Genomic DNA, 19371 nt, shown 5'->3' with positions numbered 1-19371 from the left:
GCACAGCACCTACATCAGGAGAATGCCTTAACGGAAGTTAGAACCTTTCTAGTTTTCCAAGGACATATGTCCTCATTCTCCTTTTACAGAGGCGAAAACTGAGGCCCAGAGCGGTTGATCAGGTTGTCGACAGTCACAACGCTAGCCGGTGATAGGCCAGGATTTGATCAGCGGCCAGAGTGAGCGACTCCAAGCCCAGCGCTGGGTCCCTCCGGGACGGGTGCGGCCTTAGAGAGGGCCTCACCCTGGATCCTCGCAGCAGGGGGGCAAACTGGAAGAGCCGGGGGCGGGGCGGAAAGTCCAGAGTAGGCGGGGCTTAACCCCCGGGGGCGGGGCTGGCGGCGAGGACTTGGCTGCAGGCGCTGAGGCTGCTTCCCGCTCCACCTGCGGGCGAGCGAGCTGGCCATGGACTGCCGCGTGCCAAGGGGCTGCCGGGCTGAGCCCTGAGCCCGCCGGGGCCGGCCATGGGCGACCGCGAGCGCAATAAGAAGCGGCTGCTGGAGCTGCTGCAGGCGGCGGGCACCGGCAACGCGTACTGCGCAGACTGCGGGGCGGCGGGTAAGGTCGCGGCGGCGCCTGTAGCCCGGTACTCTGGGCCGGCCCGCGGCCCGCGGGTCCCGTCCCCTGCCTCCAGACCCGGGCGAGTCCCAGGCCCCCGCGCACGACTCTTATATCACCTTCGGACCCGAGCCCCCCACAGCCCTCTCCTCGGCCAGTACTGCCCCCACTCGAAGCCGGGACCCCTGACCTGCCCCCTCTGGACCTCGACACTAGATCCCAGCCCCGGGTGCCCTGCCCATTCTACTCACCTCCCTCTGCCAGACACCCTGCCCACTCGGACCACGGTCCTTGACCTCTTCTTTTCGGACCCAGCCTCTTTCCCCACCCTCGGATCCAAACATCCCACACACCACGGTTCCCAGACCCCGGACCCAGGTCTTCCCGGATGGTCCAGTGTCCCCTCCCGCCCCTCGGACGTCCCCGGGGTTCTGCGCGCTCAGACCCGGCGCACGCCAAGGGACTCTGACCCACCTCCATCGGCAGCTCCCGGCGTCGAGCTGCGGGTCCGTCCTTCCGCGCTCTCCTCTCGGTTCCTTGAAGTGCTGTCACTTCCACTTCGCGCCGCCTCAGCCTCTCGCTCTCCATCCCCGGGACTCCTTCCAAGATCTTCATTCTGGCCGCCGCCGCGGCCGCGTCAGGGCCAAGTGGGCTGACCAGAGGGTTTCATGCTGGTATCTTAGTTCGCGCAAGGAGGGGAGGCTGAGAGGGAAGGCATGGGCTGTTGGTACCTGCCAAGCCCTTGCCTCTCCTGGCGCCCCTAGCCTAGCCCTGGTTTCTTCAGCCAGCTCTTCACCCAGCTCCCCACCCTGCCCTCTCACCCCGCAGATCCCGACTGGGCCTCTTACAAGCTGGGCATCTTTATCTGTCTGAACTGCTCCGGAGTCCACCGCAACTTTCCAGACATCAGCAAAGTGAAATCCGTCAGACTTGACTTCTGGGACGACAGTATCGTGGAGGTAGCAAGGGGCACACGTGGAGAGCCTTTGAACAGGAGCCTGCTCCGGTTCTCCAGGGAAGGAAACTGAGGCCGAGAGAGGGGCAGTAAGGAGCCAGTTAGAGTTGCCTTAGACAGAGGCCCTGAGTTCAAATCCTAGCTCCATGGCTTACTTGCAAGCTGTGAGGTCCGGAGCCTGCTATTTAACACTAGCTGTGGGCCCTTTCCACATGTGTATTATAAATATACCACTATCCCTTCACAGGGTTGCTATGAGGATTAAATGCTGACTCAAGGCAAGTACAGTGTAAATAGTCAGTTAACAGCTGCTGTTCTTAGTAGCTGAAGTCCTGGACCAGAACAGAAGTATCCTGATTCATGATCCATAGCCCTTCTCCAGTCCCCCTAGCCAGGGAGGGAGCCCCCGTGTTCTCCTGATCTCCAGAGATGGAGAACATCTTCAGCCTGGATGATGACACCATTCTGGCCAGAAAACCTTCAGAGAGCAGGCAGTCCTAAACTGGGCTGGCTGAGGATTTCAAGGAACCGGGGAAGCAGACCCATGTTTACTGAGTACCCCTGTCTGTGCCAGGCACTGTGCTAGACCACTGGGCTCGATGCTTTATTCATTCATTACTGTAAGCCTGCATTTGCTGGGTGTAGGACAGAGCAGTGAAGATAAAGTCTCTCCTTATGTGGAGCTTACATTCTAGTGTAGGAGAAAGACCAGAAACTGGCATATAAACCTGAAGGTTGTTTCTTTGTGCCTCATCACTCCCCCATTATGGGCTTTGTGGTGGCTCAGTGGAAAAGAACCTGCCTGCCAATGCAGGAGACACGGGTTCAATCCCTGGGTTGGGAAGATCCCCTGGAGAAGGAAATGGCAACCCACTCCAGTGTTCTTGCCTGGGAAATCCTGTGGACAGAGGAGCCTGGTGGGCTACAATCCAGGGGGTCACAAAGAGTCGGACACGACTGAAGCAACTTAACACTTAGCACTCCCCAGTTATAGTTATAGTGTAGCCCAACGGGAACCCTGCTCTATGGAGACTCAAAGCCCATGCAAATCCTGTGACAACCCAGTGGCTGGTGGGGAAGGGAAGAATAGAGTTCACTGTTTCCAAGAGATGTGGATTAAAAATGGGCTGTTTTTTTCCCACGTGTCCCCAGCCCAGATATGCCACCGATGTTACTGAGTGCTGACTGATGGCCAGGGCCGCTTCTGACACACACGTGCCCCTGGGTCTCTCTGGTACAATCTTCCTGACCCACATACACTATGGGGTGGAGCACTAAAGTGCTGCATCCTTCAGTTCCATCCATCTCCTATGGACTTGCAGGGACTACTGCTGGTGGTCCTGGCCATCTGTGGAGGGCAGTGGAGAAGGTACATGAGCTTTGGAGTTAGGCAGGTCTGGGTTCAAATTCCAGCTCTCCACTGACTCGCTGTGTTACCTTGGGTAAGTCGCCTAACCTCTCTGAGCCTTGCTGTCCTTGTTTTATAACAGGGACAGCAATATTACAGTGATTGAGGGGATCAAATGGAATAATGTGAGAGAGCTGTAAAGTGCTATGCCTGTATGAGGCGTGGTTGTTACATTGTTCCAGGCTGGGACTTGTGAGCATCACGCGTGACCAAGCTGGGTTGGGGGAAATGTCAGACTCCAGGAGGAGTGTCTCCTGACTCAGCCTAGGAGTCAGTGAGAACAGTGGCCTTCTGGGTAGACTGCGGTTTCATTTCACATTTTTTTAAGTTCTGACATTACCCCAAGTTGCTCTTGTCTTGCAGTTTATGACCCACAACGGGAACCTCCGAGTGAAGGCCAAGTACGAAGCCAGAGTCCCTGCATTCTACTATATCCCCCAGGCCAGCGACTGCATGTGAGTGGGTGATTTCCTGGTCCCACCCACCCCCACCGCTACCCCATCTCCAGTGCCTTTGTCTCTGACAGCCTTTTCTGTGGACCTGCCCAGCAGGTGGAGCCAGGAGAGCATTTGGTATATGAGAACACACAGACCTGTGTAAGGCCCTCTACCTTCGAAGCTTGGGTCATCACCTCCCCTCTTTGGGACTCAGTTTCCTGGACTCATCTGTGAAACGGGACATCTGCTTTAGTTTCTGTCCCTTTGCCTTGATGTTCTCATAGCCTACAGGTGATGACTAACTTGATTAACAAGAGTAATGCCGGTATTCTAGCAGAATCAATGTGCTTGAGCTACTTTGCATGGAATCTTGTGCCCAGAGCTGTCCCACCTAAGCTCAGCATAGCTCCAAGGCAGCTGCTTAGGCCCCAGATCCCCAAATAATAACCATAGAAATACTTGTAGCTACTAATATTTATTGGGGCTTCCCTGGTAGCTCAGAGGTTAAAGCGTCTGCCTGCAATGTGGGAGACCCGGGTTCGATACCTGGGTTGGGAAGATCCCCTGGAGAAGGAAATGGCAACCCACTCCAGTATTCTTGCCTGGAGAGAATCCCATGAACTGAGGAGCCTGGTGGGCTACAGTCCACAGGGTCGCAAAGAGTCAGACACGACTGAGTGACTTCACTTTCAAATATTTATTGAGCTTTACTCTGTATCAGGCCCTGTGTTAAATGCTTGTGTGTGTTAATTTTCGTTCTCTCAGCAACCCTATGAGATCATACTGCATTATCCCCACCATAAAAATGAAAAACTTGAGGCTGATAGAGGCAGAGCTGGGACTAGCCCATCTGACACCAGGGCCTTCGTGACTGTACCAAGGTGCTGGGAAAAAAAGTCCAGGGTACTGGGATTGCATGCTGTGAAGCAGCAGGAGGGTTCAGGTCCCCTGGGGGTGAGGGGTGGGGGTGACACTGGTCTGTAGTGACCCCAAACCTCTGCAGGCCAGACTGTCTGAGCCTGAGCTTCCCTCCCAGGGACTCAGCATCTTGGCTGAGTGTGAATGGAGTGTAAATGGGGAGAAGGGTTATCTCCAGGCAGACAGGAGGCGTGGCTTGCTGGAAACAGGCTGCATTTCCGCCGCCATTGACCTCTAACCATGGCAGGATGCTGGTGGACAGTGCATAAGCTATGCAACCGTATCTAGTGTCCTGTGATGTCCCGGTATTTAAACAACCTGCGTGGGGTAGAGCAGGCACAGCTTTGCACTCAGGAGACCCCAGGATGCTTCTCTGTCTCTATTCAGCTGTGAAAAGGTAGACAAGGGAGCAGAACTCTGCAACTCGTGGCAGCCTCATCTGTGAAATGTAGACAGTGATGCCTACGTTTGGTAGGCATGATGGTAGAGATTAAAGGAGATAACTTAGGTAAAACATCTCACAAGACACCCCTCATGCCATTCTTTTTAAAGGATTTATTTACTTCTTTTTATTTGTTTGGCTGTGTGGGTCTTCGCTGCTGTGTGCAGGCTTTCTCTGGTTGCAACAAGCTGGGGCTGCTCTTCGCCGAGATGCGCTGGCTTCTCACTGTGGTGGCTTCTCCCCTCTTGGAGCACAGGCTCTAGGCACGTGGGCTTCAGCAGTTGCAGCACTGTGAGCCCAGGAGCAGTGGCGTGCGGGCCCTAGAGCATGCGGGCTTAGTTGCTCCTCAGCATATGGAATCCTCCCAGACCAGGGATCCTACTGGTGTCCCTTGCCTTACAAGGCAGATTCTTCACAACTGGACCACCAGGGAAACCCCTTCATGCCAGTTTTAATCTATTTCTATGTCCACCTTGGCATACTGGCTGGTGGCTGGCCCAGCTGTGGGATGTGCCAGGCTTAATGTGAAAGGGCTCCTTTTGCCTCACCACTGCCACCCAACCCTTTGCTCCAGGGGGAAGGGACCGGGTACTTGGTGAGCACCTACTGAGCTCAAGGCTCTCCGCCAGTGCTACACAGACGCTATGTGTCATGACCCCAACTACAGCCCTGAACTGTAATCCCTTCTGGTTGAATGCTAAAACTCCATCTCTAATTCTAAAAGTCCCCTGAATTCTCCACCTCCAGAATGTCGGTCTCCATTCTCTCCCAGCTCTGATCCTGTGATTCAGTGTTCCTCCGTGTCCTGGGGCCAAGGGCTGTGCACTCAGCAGGGCCCTTGACTACATACAACAGAAACCCAATTTAAACCAGCTTATGCACAAGGTGATTTTCTGGGTTTGGATCAGACCGCACAAAGAACAGAGGTGGAGCCACCCTCCGGAAGGACAGGCTGGAGGCTCCAGCACTATCAAGTCTCTGAAATCCCTCTGGTTCCCATTCTTACCTCTTTTTCTCAGCCAGGCTTTCTTCCTGTTGTTGTTCAGTTGCTCAGTTGTATCCAATTCTTTGTGAGCCCATGGACTGCAGCATGCCAGGCTTCCCTGTTCTTCACTATCTCCTGGAGTTTATTCAAACTCATGTCCATGGAGTCGATGATGCCATCCAACCATCTCACCCTCTGTCGCCCCCTTCTCCTCTTGCCCTCAATCTTTCCCAGCATCAGGGAGTCAGCTCCTTTTCCAATGAGTCAGCTCTTCACATCAGGTGGCCAAAGTATCAGAACTTAAGCTTCAGCATCAGTTCTTCCAATGAATATTTAGGATTGATTTCCTTTAGGATTGACCGGTTTCATCTCCTTGCAGTCCCAGGGACTCTCAAGAGTCTCCTCCAGCACCACAGATAGAAAGCATCAGTTGTTCGGTGCTCAGCCTTCTTTATGGTCCAGTTCTCACATCCATACATGACTACTGGAAAAACATAGCTCTGGCTATATAGACCTTTGTTGGCAAAGTGATATCTCTGCTTTTCAATATACTTCTTCCTCTAGCTGGGAGCAACACCATATCCATGCTCCCAGCTCCAGCTCCCAGCCTTGGAGAGCGGGCTTCCAATCCACCTCTCTCAGTTTTACTCCTTTTGGTCCCCACAGCCCAGGGCCAAGCTCTGATTGACCAATTTGGGTCAGGTACTCAGTTCTAGGTCATTCCCTGTGGCCAAGGGATGAGGTCATATCAACCTGGGAACGTTTGCCTGGAAAAGGCAAGAGGGAACCAAACAATTGGAATGAAGTCCCTCTCAGCTGTGTGGATTTTCTGTAGGGGTCGTGGGTGACAGTGTCTGGTTGGGCTAACATCAAATGCCTGTTATGTGCTCAGCATAGTACTAGGCCCTCTGTATGCATTTAAACCTCTCAACAACTCTAAGGGATAGGTAGATATAATATTACTGGAATACTCCCCAAGTTCAGAGGAGTAAAGTAACTTGCCCTTGGTCACACAGTGGATAAATGGTAGAGTAGGACCAGGTGGCTCAGAGGTTAAAGCACCTGCCTGGAATGCTGGAGACCTGGGTTCGATCCCTGGGTCGGGAAGATCCCCTGGAGAAGGAAATGGCAATCTACTCCAGTATTCTTGCCTGGAGAATCCCATGGAGGGAGGAGCCTGGTAGGCTACAGTCCATGGGGTCACAAAGAGTCAGACAGAACTAAATGACTTCACTAGGACCAGGTCCCAGAGGGTGAGACCCTGAGACCACTGCTCTGTCCATTGTAGCATGCCCAGATCTCATGGGTGGGCCTTGGGGAGAGGCTCATGGACTCTCCTGGCTTAAGCTCATGAACACACAGTGCAATGTGGCCGACTAGACGGTCCAGGAAAGCTGGCATCTGTCTCATTGACCTAGAGGATTGGGGCTGAGGTTGGAATAGCATAGCGGTTTGAATTTAGCCCCTGAGGGGAGATATTATTCCCTGGTGAGATACTGGCCTTGTCTGCAGACATTTTGGAGTATCACAACTTGGGAAGGGTTGCTATTGGTATCAAGGGGGTGGAGGTCTGAGATACTACTATACATCCTACAAAGCACGAGATAGTCCCCCACCATGAAGCATTACCTGGTCCCAAGTGTTAATAGTATGCAGGTGGCAAAACTTTACCAGGCTGGGCAGGTAGCCAGGCATCGCTGTGAAGCTCCCATCCTCAGCTACAGGGTCTCATAAAATTGCCATGAAAAGAGGATGCACCACACACAGCTGACTAAAGGTTCTCTCTTTTTAGGGTCTTAAAAGAACAGTGGATTCGAGCTAAGTATGAGAGACAGGAATTTATGGCCGATGGGAAAACCATCTCAGCCCCAGGTAAAGTTATTTTCATCATCTCTTGAGGGCTGATTCTGATGCATTCTAGAAAACAAAGTGCCTGAGTATTAGGAACAAGGTCAGCAGAGAGATACCTGCCGCCCTCACTCTGGCCCCAGAGACCAAGGTGTGGGTTCCTCTGCTTCTGAAATAGCAACACATCGGCTGGTGGGGTTTTATGGTCTTCTTGGCTGAGAAGCTCATTCGTTTCAGGTCCCTGAAGGACCACAGGGTGTACAGAGTCTTAGTATAAATTGCAAAAAGATTCACCCCCTGGGGAGACCAGGTAGAAATAGACAATCTGTTTCTGGCTAACGGACCCTAGTGTGGCACAAGCCTTGAGAAGGAGAATGGGCTGGATTTTGCCTCCCTTCCCGCCTTTGGGTAGGGCATGACCTCATCGGTGGCCTTGGACCTGTGGCACATTCTACCCCTCTGCTGTGAGTCCAAATGGACACTGTCCCAGAGAGCAAAATGTACAAAACATTTGGTCCTCTCGAGGACCAGAGGCAGCCAGAGCTGAACGCTCGTAGCCGCCAGGAGCACAGAGTGTTCATCCACCAGCAGGGACCTAGAGGTCACTCATTATTCCCGTACTTGGGAGACTTTCATTTGGCTGATATCAACGTGAAGTTGGGCCTCTTTCAAAATCAGTCCAGTTTCTCAGTTTTTAGCCTACTTAAGGGTTCCTTGACATTTAAATTTATTTATTTATTTTTGGCTGTGCTGGGTGTTTGTTGCTGCACTGGCTGCTCTCCGGTTGCAGTGCCTTCTCTTGTTGCAGAGCGCAGGCTCTAGGCAGGCAGGCTCCAATAGTTGTGGCACGTGGCTCAGTAGTGGTGGCACGTGGGCTTAGTTGCTCTGCAGCATGTAGGATCTTCCCAGACTGGAGATTGAACCCATGTCCCTTGCATTGGCAGGTGGATTCTAAACCACTGGACCACCAGGGAAGTCCCCACCTAAAGGTTTACTATGTCTTCTTAGGAAACAGCCAAGAAAGAAAGTTGGAGGGGACCCCCAACTAAAACCATGCAGCATTGCAAAGGACCCCACATCCTGCAGCTGTAAGAGCTAAATCAGATCCGAGACGTTCCAGCAGCAGGTGGGAGGTCCACTCCACCCCTGAGACTGCACGGCACGGGGTCACCAATAGGCAGGTGAGAGTTGCCTGTTGGTCTTAGAGCTGTGGTGGTTCACTCTTTCTCGTCTTTGGTGGCAGGTAACAGAGAAGGGTTCCTGTGGAAGCGGGGAAGGGACAACGCACAGTTCCTGAAAAGGAGGTTTGTCCTCCTGGCAAGAGAAGGCCTGCTGAAGTACTACACTAAGGAAGAGGTGAGCTTCTCTTACTCCTGCCCAAGCAAGGGCACGCACCCCTCTCCAGCCTATGTTTTGATCAATGGTGCCCGGTCTTGCAGATGAGCTCAGTCACTGAGACTTAGGTACCACATGCTGCTACGTTTCCTCATTATACAATCCATCCAGTCCACTGAAAACCTCACCTTCTCTTCACCTTGAATGGGCTTAGATTGGTCCATGATTAAGCTTTTGATGATCACTTGACTTTACTTCATTGATTCATTCACTCAAGAAATATTTATTGGGCTTCCTTGGTGGTCCAGGGGTTAAGAATCCACCTGCCAATGCAGGGGACATGGGTTCGACCCCTGGTCCAGGAAGATCCCACACGCCGCAGGGCAGCTAAGCCTGTATGCCGCAACTCCTGAAGCCTGTGTGCCCTTGAGCCTGTGCTCCAGAACAAGAGAAGCCACCTCAGTAAGAAACCTGCAACTGCAGAGTAGCCCCCGATCCCTGCAACTAGAGTAAGCCCTCATGCAGCAATAGAAACTCATCACAGCCAAAAAATATATATTCATTGAGCACCTACTATGCTAGACCTTATTCCAAGCATGAAGATACAGCAGTGAACTAAACAAAGTTCCTGATCTCTTGGGGCTTCCATTCTAGTGAATAGAGACAGGTAATAACCAATATATGTTACCTACCCAGTGGCAATAAGTTCTATGAAGTAAAATAAAAGAGGGTGAAGGGTTAGAGCATGATACAAGTGGCGCAAGGGGAGGTGGTCAGAGGAGGCCTCTCTGATGACCTTTGAGCACAGAACTGAATAAACATGAGTGAGTTCTGTGGATGTGTGGGGGAGGGGTAGAAGAAGCAGAGAGAACAGTATGTGCAGGAGCATGGTCACGTGTGCTGATTAGAAAAGATGATGCCTCCGAGAGGGTGCATCCCTGGTCCCAGTCTAGGCAAGCAGAAGCCTGGATGCCACTTCTCCCCCATCCCTTCAGCCAGGAGCTTTCTGTTCAGTGCACAAACTGCCCAACCATGAGCCATAGCCGTGGCTTGAGCTGGGAGTGTATTTGGTGAGTCTATAGGGCATGAAGGAGGCCAGAGTGCCTGGTACAGAGTGAGCAAAAAAAATAGAGAGAGGAGCTCACATAGTGGAAGACTTTGAAGACCATTGGAAGATGGGTTTTTTAACAGCTTTATTGAAATGTAAATTCACATACCACAGGATTCACCTGTGTCAGTTCAGTTCAGTCGTTTGGTCGTGTCCGACTCCGACCCCATGAACTGCAGCACGCCAGGCCTCCCTGTCCATCACCAACTCCCGGAGTCCACCCAAACCCATGTCCATTGAGTCGGTGATGCCATCCAACCATCTCATCCTCTGTCGTCCCCTTCTCCTGCCCTCAATCCTTCCCAGCATCAGGGTCTTTTCCAACGAGTCAGCTCTTTGCAGTTCACCTGTTTGAAGTATGTAATGAATAGTTTTTAGTATACTCGTGGAGTTGTGCGACTTTCACCACAGTCAATTTTAGAACATTTTCATTCATTACCCTAAAAAGAACATGTGTGAGCTCTAGTTCTCCACTCTACTAGCCTCCCCCAGCCCTGTTGTTGTTTAGTCGCTCAGTCCTGTTTGACTCTTTGCAATTCCGTGGACTATAGCCCACCAGGCTCCTCTGTCCATGGGGTTTCCCAGGGGATTGCCATTTCCTACTCCAGGAGGTCTTCCCGACTCATGGGTGGAACCCGGGTCTGCTGCTTGGCAGGTGGATTCTTTACCACTGAATCACCAGGGAAGCCCTCCCCTTGCCCTGCTGCTGCTGCTGCTGCTGCTGCTAAGTCGCTTCGGTCATGTCCGACTCTGTGTGACCCCATAGATGGCAGCCCACCAGGCTCCCCCATCCCTGGGATTCTCCAGGCGAGAACACTGGAGTGGGTTGCCATTTCCTTATCCAATGCATGAAAGTGAAAAGTGAAAGTGAAGTCGTGTCCAACCCTCAGTGACCCCATGGACTGCAGCCCACCAGGCTCCTCCGTCCATGGGATTTTCCAGGGAAGAGTACTGGAGTAGGGTGCCATTGCCTTCTCTGCCCCTTGCCCTAGGCAACCACTAATCTACTGTCAGATTTGCCTGTTCTTGACATTTCATACAAATATGTGGTCTTTTATAGCAGACTCCCTTCATTTAGCATTAGGTTTTTAAGGATCATTCATGTGGTAGCATGTATCAGTACTTCATTTCTTTTTATTGCCAAGTAATATTCCACTGTAAGGATATACCATATTTCACTTATTTATTCATCAGCTGATAGACAGTTGAGTTGTTTCCACTTTTGGGCTAGTATGAATAATGCTGCTATGAACATTCATGTACAAGGTTTTATGTGAATCTACGTTTCCAATTTTCTTGGGTAATTCTCCCTAGGAGTGGAACTGCTGACTCATATGGTAATAACTCTTTGTTTAATTTTTTGAGGAATTTTTCCAAAGTAGCTGCACCATTTTACATTCCCACCAACAATGTATGAGGGTTCTCCACATCCTCACCAATGTTTGTTATTATCTGTCCTTTTGATCATAGCCATCTTAATGGGTACAAAATAATATCTCATTGTGATTTCGATTTACATGTCCTCGATGGCTAGTGATGTTGTGTGTCTTCTCATGTACTTACTGGCCAGTTGCACATCTTCTTTGTAGAAATGTCTATTCACAGCCTTTTCTCATATTTTTATTATGTTATTTGTTTTTCTTTTTGAGCTGTAATAGTTATTTATATAGTCTATATACAAGGCCCTTATTGGGTATATGATTTTTTTTAAGTTACATCTTATTTCTTAATATTCTTTTTCATTATAAATATTTTTACAAAAAATGTCTGTGTTTGGATTTTACTCTGCTATTGGGAAGACATACATGGGTTTTGGGGCTTCTCAGGTGGCACTAGTGGTAAAGAACCTGCCTACCAATGCAGGAGATGTAAGAGACCCACGTTCTATCCCTGGGTCAGGAAGATCCCCTGCAGGAGGGCATGGCAACCCACTCCAATGTTCTTAACTAGAGAATCCCCTGGACTTTGGAGCCTGGTGGGCTATGATTCATAGCATCGCAAAGAATCAGACACGACTGAAGTGACTTAGCATGCACGCAGGAGGGTTTTGAGCAGAAAAGTGATAAGCTTTGACTAAAACTTTTAAAAAGAGACACTCTGGCTGCTACTTGGGCAAGAGTGGGGCAGGAGGAGGCAAGAGTAGAAGCAGAGAAACCAGTTAGGAAGCTACTACAATAATCCAAGATCGGGACAATGGTGTTGGAGATGGTTAAAAGTGGTCTGCTTGCATTTTGGAAATAGAGCCAATGAGATCTACCGAAGGACTGGACACGGGGTGTGAAAGTGAGAGGGATCAAGAATGATCCACAGGACTTCCTTGGTGGTCCAATGCTTAAGAATCCACCCGCCAGTGCCGAAGACACAGGTTTGATCTCTGCTCCAGGAAGATTCCATGTGCTGTGAAGAACTAAGCCTGTGTGCCACAACTACTGAGCCAAGTGCTCCGGAGCCTGTGAGCCACAACAAGAGAAGACACCGCAGTGAGAAGCCCACGCAACTAGAGAGAGTAGCCTCCTCTCGCTTCAGTTAGAGAAAGCCCAAGGGCAGCAGTGAAGACCCAGCACAGCAAAAAATAAGAATGCATCCCAGATTTTTTGCCTTATGCAACTATGAGGTTAGTTTGTCATTTGCTGAGATGGCAAAGATTTAGCTCCCTAAGGGGGTGATCATGAGTCCTTTTTCATTTGAGATGCTTATTAGTCATCCACGTAGAGACTGAGGAAGAGGTTCTCAGAAGTTCTGAGTCTAGAGGTTTGGGGAAAGTTTTGAGCTGGAGTCAGCAGCATGCAAACTGGTTAAGCAACAGGACTGGTTGGAATCACCGAGGTGGGGGGTGGTGGGGATGGATGAAAAAAGATGTCTAAGGACTGAGTATTTTAGGTATTTGTTACTGAGTGACACACCACCGTGAAACTTAGTGGCTTGAAATAACAGTTGATTGTGTCTCATAATCCTCTGGGGTCAGGAATTTGAGCAGGTGGTGGCTGCTGCAGGGCACTCCCTGTGACTTCAGCTGGGTCATTCCCTCTGCTTCATTTTCCTGGGCTCGGCTAGGAGACCCAGAAAGCCTTCACTCACGTGTCTCGTGCTTTGCTCCCTTGTGGCTTTTCTCTCTGTGAATGTTCCTCATTCAGGAGTCCAGCTCAAGCTTTGTTACAGCATGGTGGCCGACTTCCCCCAAGCAAACAAGGATGCTGCCAGGCCCCAAAGCTTAGGCCAGGAACTGCCTGCTATTGGTCAATTCAAGTCATGCAACCAAAACCAATTCAGTTCGGGTCAGTTCAGTCGCTCAGTCACGTTCGACTCTTTGCGATCCCATGGACTGCAGCACGCCAGGCCTCCCTGTCCATCACCAACTCCTGCAGTTTCCCCAAACGCATGTCCATTGAGTCGGTGATGCCATCTAACCATCTCATCCTCTGTTGTCCCCTTCTCCTCCAGCCTTCGATCTTTCCCAGCATCAGGGCCTTTCCAAATGAGTCAGTTCTTCCCATCAGTTGGCCAAAGTATTGGAGTTTCAGCTTCAACATCAGTCCTTGGGGAGGGGATAGAGATTGTGCCTCTTTTTTTTTTTTAATACTTATTTATTCCTTGTTTTTGGCTGTGCCAGGTCTTCACTGCTGCACTCAAGCTTTCTCTAGTTGTGGCGAGCAGGAGTTACTCTTTTTTTTTTTTTTAATTTTTAAATTTTTTATTTTTTATTAGGAGTTACTCTCTAGTGTTACACGGGCTCCTCACTCTGGTGGCTTCTCTTGCTGGGGACCATGGGCTATAGAGCACACCAGCTCAGTAGTTGTGGCTCCTGGACTTGGTTGCTCTGCGGCATGTAGGATCTTAGTTCCCTGACCAGGGACTGAGCCTTCGTCCCCTGGATTGCAAGGGGGATTCTTAATCACTGGACCACCAGGGAAGTTCCTGATGTTGTGTGTCTTGATTGTGGTGGTGGTTACGTGAGTATATACGCTTGTCAAAAAACTGTACTCTTAAAATGAGTTCCATTTATTGCTTATAAATTATACCTCAGTTAAGTTGAGTAAGTGAAAATTAACAACAAATTGAGAGTCAGTCAAACTCACCGTGTTGGCAAAATGTTAAAAAACTGGCAGCATCAAGTGTTGGTGAGGATATGGAGAAAGGAAAACTATTGTGTTATTGTTGGAAGTAAATATTGGTGCAACCACTGTGGAGAGCTAGTTAGTGAAATAATTTGGCAGTTTTCAGTAAGTCAAAGATGCATACACTTATAAGATAGCAATTCCATTCCTGAGTATGTACTGTGACCTAGAGACACCCTTACAGATGTATACCAGGGATGCCAGCTGACTGCAGCAAAAAATTAGAAACGATCCCAATATTTGTCACCAGGAAAATAAATGGATAACTTTTGGTGTAGTCATTTACAAGAGCTGAGTAGGTGGATTTATTTCAACATGGATAGAACCAAAAACTACAAGGTTGTGTGACAAAAGTAAGATGTAGAATGAGTTATATTATATGATACCCTTTATGTAAATTAAAGCCACATAACACATGTATGTTCATAAGCATGTGTATGTGTGTATAAAAGTATAAGAAGTGAGCTAGAAAGATGAACATCAAACTCATGACAGTGATTGACTGTGGGAAATGGAGGAGGGGAAGGGACAGGGTAAGTAGTAATTAAAGGGATTTTGACTTTATTAGTAATGTCATATTTTTAAAATAAATTTCCTTTTAAGGAACAATATTGTCAAAATATACTTTTTTGTATTTTTAGTATTTTTCATAGTAAATATTTTAAAAGGAAATATTCTTCTAGCAATCGTTCAAGAAAGCCGTTATGAAGAGTGTTGGCCTGAATCTGTCCATACTTCTTATGTTTGTGCAAATAAACATATATACATATAGTTTATGTACATCATAGATACACTATATGCAGGTAGCATATGGATATATATGTGTGTACAATTTTTGCATTAATAGGTTCCTACTATATATCCTATCCTAGTACTTGGTATTTCTTACATGTGGATATCATGGATATTTTTTCATATTAGTAATATTGATTTAAATTTTCCTTAAACAATTCTGTGATATTTCGTTGTGTGGATGTGCCATGATTTATTTATTTAACCCGTTATCATTGATGGACATTGAAATAATTTTTTTAAACTAATATAAGCAACATGGTAGTAAAACCTCTTTTGACATATATATTTGCATAGTAATGCAGTTACTTTCTCAGATAGATTCTGAGATGTGAAATTGTGGGTTAGAGCGAAACAGTCAATGTTTTAATAAATAAGATCAAATTTCCCTCTAGAGAAGACTGTCTATTAGAACTTTTGTCAGTGATGGAAATGTTCTGTCTGTATCTGTCCAACACCCTAACCACTAGCCACAGATGGCCACTGAGTACTGAAATGGGACTACGTGTGCCAAGGAACTAAAGTCTCTTTTAAAAAAAATTTTGCTTATTTATTTGGCTGTGATGGGTCTTAGCTGCTGCACTCAGGATCTTTGGTCTTCGTTGTGGCGTGCAGGAACTTCGTGCAGCTATGGGACCTAGATCCTTGACCAGGGGTCAGACCTGGGCCCCTTGCATTGGAAGCACCGAGTCTTAGCCACTGGACCACCAGAGAAGTCCCTGAAGTCCTAATTTTAATTCATTTTAATATCTACATGTGACTACAGCTACAGCTACTATGGGACCAGATTGTTGGTATCATTTTTCTTCCTCTCATCAGTTATGAAAGGAAACATTTGTTTTTCCTTTGCCTTCTTAGCATCAGGGAGTGCTCAAAATGTTTTCAGACCCAGAGAACAGAGTATAGTGTGGGAAGGCACGCTTTGAGGCCCACCCCTGCTTTTATTGGTTTATCTGTTTCATTTGATTGGCTTCCATGGATATTCATTATAAATTCCTGTGGTTTTTTTTTGGTTGCACAGCATGAAGGATCTTAGTTCCCTGACCAGGAACTGAACCCATGGCCCGTACAGTGGAAGCGTGGAGTCCTAACCGCTGGGCCGCTAAGGGAAATCCTAATGATTTATTTTAGAAAAAGTTCTATGGCTGAAAAACTTGAAAAGGCCAAGTTACAGTCTTTCCAAGCCCCCTTCCAGCTCAGAGAAGCCAACTGATTAAGCAGGATTAGTGGAATGGCTCGGAGAAGGCAATGGCACCCCACTCCAGTACTCTTGCCTGGGAAATCCCATAGGCGGAGGAGCCTGGTAGGCTGCAGTCCATGGGGTCGCTAAGAGTCGGACACGACTGAGCGACTTCACTTTCACTTTTTCACTTTCATGCATTGGAGAAGGCAATGGCAACCCACTCCAGTGTTCTTGCCTGGAGAATCCCAGGAATGGGGGAGCCTGGTGGGCTGCCGTCTATGGGTTTGCATAGAGTCGGACGCATCTGAAACAACTTAGTAGTAGTAGTATTAGTGGAATGGCTGGATACAGAGAATAGTAGAATATCTGTGGATCTTGATATTAGAGCAAGAACATTACAAAACCTATGTGGAGTTCCGAATTGGTCATGTTTGGCTTAAGGCTTGATGGCGAAGGTGAGGAGAAGTCACTCCACTGACTGTAGGCATCCTGAGTATCCGATTCCTCTCTTTCAGGGTAAAGACCCCAAAGCTGTCATCAGCATCAAGGACTTGAATGCCACCTTCCAGACAGAAAAGATTGGGAACCCCCACGGGCTGCAGATCACCTACCGGAGAGATGGCCACGTTCGGAACCTCTTTGTGTACCACGAGAGTGGGAAGGTGAGAGGATGGCGTTGCCTCTCCAGCCTCCAGCTCAGCAGCCCCGAACCTTGCAGATGCAGCTCCCTGGCTCCCTGGCACAGCAGCCTCTTGAGACGTGCCGCTGCTGTTCGCTTTCATCTGTTGTCACTTTCTGTGTTTGGCCACACTGTGTGGCTTGTGGGATCTTAGTTCCCCAACCAGGGATCAAACTCGGGCCCACGGCAATGACAGCACCGAGTCCTAACCACCAAACCGTCAGGGAAGTCCCTGCTGTCACTTCTGGTCGGGACAGAGCAGAAGTTAAGGCAGAGCGAGATCTGGGAGAGGAACCAGGCGGGGCCCAGGGGTGTGTCTGGATGGTGCACAGCCACCAAGGGCCGTCCGGTTAGCAGACGGGACTATGCCCAGAGGTGGCAAATCAGGTGCAGCCAGGGATTCCAGACATGAGAGGAGGGATGACTCGAAGCTCAAACAGCAGTGCATCCCATGGCCTCCCATCACAGTGTGTGGTCCGGCACCAACTGCGTGAGCATCACCTGGGAGCTTGTTAGAACTAGTGTCTTGGGCCCATCCTGGACCTGCTGAGTTAAAACTGCGTTTTCACAGGATCCCTAGGTGATACTCAGGCACGCTGAAGTTTGAGAAGCACTATCAAAGGTCCAGGAAGTCAGCTCCGTCAGAGAAGAGCAGGCCAATAGTACAGCTGCTAAGACAAAAGCCAACTCTAAATGGCAGGGTCATGTGACTGGGCAAGAGTCAGAGATGCTAAGTGGAGGTGAGGAGGTGCAAAGGTGGGGGCTGACGTTTTGTGATTTGCTATTAATTCTGTGCTGGGCACTTTTCTTGGTGATCACTATACATCATTGCTTTTCTTTTTAAAAAATTAATTAATTAATTAATTTGCCTGCGCCGTGCGGCATGTGGGATCTTCATTCCCTGACCAAAGATGGACCCATTGGAAGCGTGGAGTCTTAATCACTGGACTGCCAGGGAAGTCCTGTACATCAGTTCTTAATCTTCAAAACAACCCTGGAAATGTTGTATCTCCATGTTACTAAGGCATGCGACTTCCTTGGTGGCTCAGCGGTAAAGAATCCACCTGCAATGCAGGAGTTTCAGGAGATGAAGTTTCAATCCTTGGGTCAGGAAGATCCCCTGGAGGAAGCCATGGCAACCCACTCCAGTATTCTTGCCTGGAGAATCCCATGGACAGAGGAACCTGGCGGGTTACAGTCCATAGCATCTCAAAGGGTCGCACACGACTGAAGCAACTTAGTACCCATGCACTGAGGCATGGGTGTGTTAAGTAATTTGCTCAGAGTCATGTGGCCGATGGTTCCTGAACCCTGCACCTGTCTTACCACCCCATGTGGTTCTGCTGGAGGAAGACCCTTGCCAGCAGGAGTCAGAAACTAGATACAGGGCCTGGATCTTCCCAAGAGGCCCCAGCAGTGGGATACTGACCATGGATCGTCCTCCTAGCAGGCTTCCTGCTCTCTCCGGCGTCTGGGCTGACTTCCTGGCGTGGTCTGAAGAGCTGGGGTTTGGAGTCAGAAGTTGGGACCCTGCTTCTGCCACTCCCTGGTGTGTTACGAGGGCAGGTCCCTTCCCCTCCCAAGTCTGCCTGTGTATGGTTGATAATACCCACTTCCTGGAGGGGTCTTGAGGATCGAGAGACTCTGAACCATGAATGTGAATGCATCTCATTACTGAGAAGTGCATTGTAAACATTAGTTGTCACTGTTGTTATTTGTTCACGATTGTGGCAGCAGCGGAAGACAAGCTCTTGCGAGCCTTTCCTGATCATTTCTGTGTTCAGGACTTCACTCTTTCAGTAAATCCTTACAGCGCCCCTCCCTGCAACGTGCACAGCACTGGGGTGTGTAGTGAATGGGCTTCTGGGATCTCATAGTCTTGGGAAAGAGACAGATGGGGAAATAGGCACTGAAGATACTGTGTGATGATGCCGGTGGCAGCCGTGCTAGAGACACACAGGAGACATGTAAGTGGCCTAGTCTGGGGGAGGGGCACTCCAAAAGGCTATCCAAAGAGGGAGGTTCTACTTAAGAACTGTGTGAGTATGCTGAGAAGGAGAACACTCAAACCCGCTTAAAAGGGTCATACGTGGAAAAGAAACAGGGGTATTTATTTCAAAGGACAGAAGCACGGTTGGGCCGCCTGAGAGGTTAGAATTAAGAACTGTGATGTGTGTGATTCTGTGTGTGTTTGGAGAGAGAGAGAATACACTCTTAACAGGAACACGTTGTTCTATAAAACCAGGAGTGCAAGTAACGTCTCGCTTCTTTGTTTCTCTAAATGCAAGGATCTCATTCCCCAAACTGCCAAGAAGTCTAGTGCCACTCATTTTTCTCGGCTCCCTCCATTGGCTTTTCCAGAATCTTGGGACTCGTGCAGTCCAGGAGACATGCTGGAGATCCCTGGCTCTCAGTCCATGCCGGGCTCACTGCTGTGGCCCCATGTCCAGACTAACTGGATACCAGTGGCTCCCTCTCCATGCCCATCGCTGCTAAAGGACTTTTGCTGAGGTGCCCACGATCTCAGACACTTATGGTACCTGACTCCCTCCCACTGGCCCAGCTGTAGAGCAGCTGACAACCTGGTTCCGGCCAGTCTCCTCTCCCT

The 19371-nt window shown here is 49.3% G+C and overlaps 1 protein-coding gene across 11 annotated transcripts in view; it reads left to right on the top strand.

Annotated features, from left to right (window-relative positions):
* The first annotated feature begins 370 nt into the window (after nucleotides 1-370).
* The window catches only part of ADAP2 (ArfGAP with dual PH domains 2), a 31993-nt gene continuing 12992 nt past the window's right edge, over nucleotides 371-19371 (top strand). For 5 of the 11 annotated variants that reach the window (XM_042255431.2, XM_042255430.2, XM_060395241.1 and 2 more), the window contains exons 1-7: nucleotides 371-558; nucleotides 1387-1517; nucleotides 3285-3376; nucleotides 3473-3517; nucleotides 7496-7575; nucleotides 8795-8907; nucleotides 16600-16746. In XM_042255431.2, coding sequence (XP_042111365.1) covers nucleotides 465-558; nucleotides 1387-1517; nucleotides 3285-3376; nucleotides 3473-3517; nucleotides 7496-7575; nucleotides 8795-8907; nucleotides 16600-16746 — 702 coding nt within the window. In that variant the 5' untranslated portion in view covers nucleotides 371-464. Of the gene's footprint in view, nucleotides 559-1386; nucleotides 1518-2841; nucleotides 2956-3284; nucleotides 3377-3472; nucleotides 3518-7495; nucleotides 7576-8794; nucleotides 8908-16599; nucleotides 16747-19371 lie in introns of those variants that run through there. The other 6 variants (XM_060395244.1, XM_060395242.1, XM_060395240.1 and 3 more) reach the window with 3 other exon arrangements.

Source organism: Ovis aries, chromosome 11 (genome assembly GCF_016772045.2).
Source record: "Ovis aries strain OAR_USU_Benz2616 breed Rambouillet chromosome 11, ARS-UI_Ramb_v3.0, whole genome shotgun sequence".
In the NCBI taxonomy this organism is placed as follows: Eukaryota; Metazoa; Chordata; class Mammalia; order Artiodactyla; family Bovidae; genus Ovis; species Ovis aries.
Note: the sequence above shows the minus strand (reverse complement) of the source record. Positions and strands in the feature narration are given on the sequence as shown.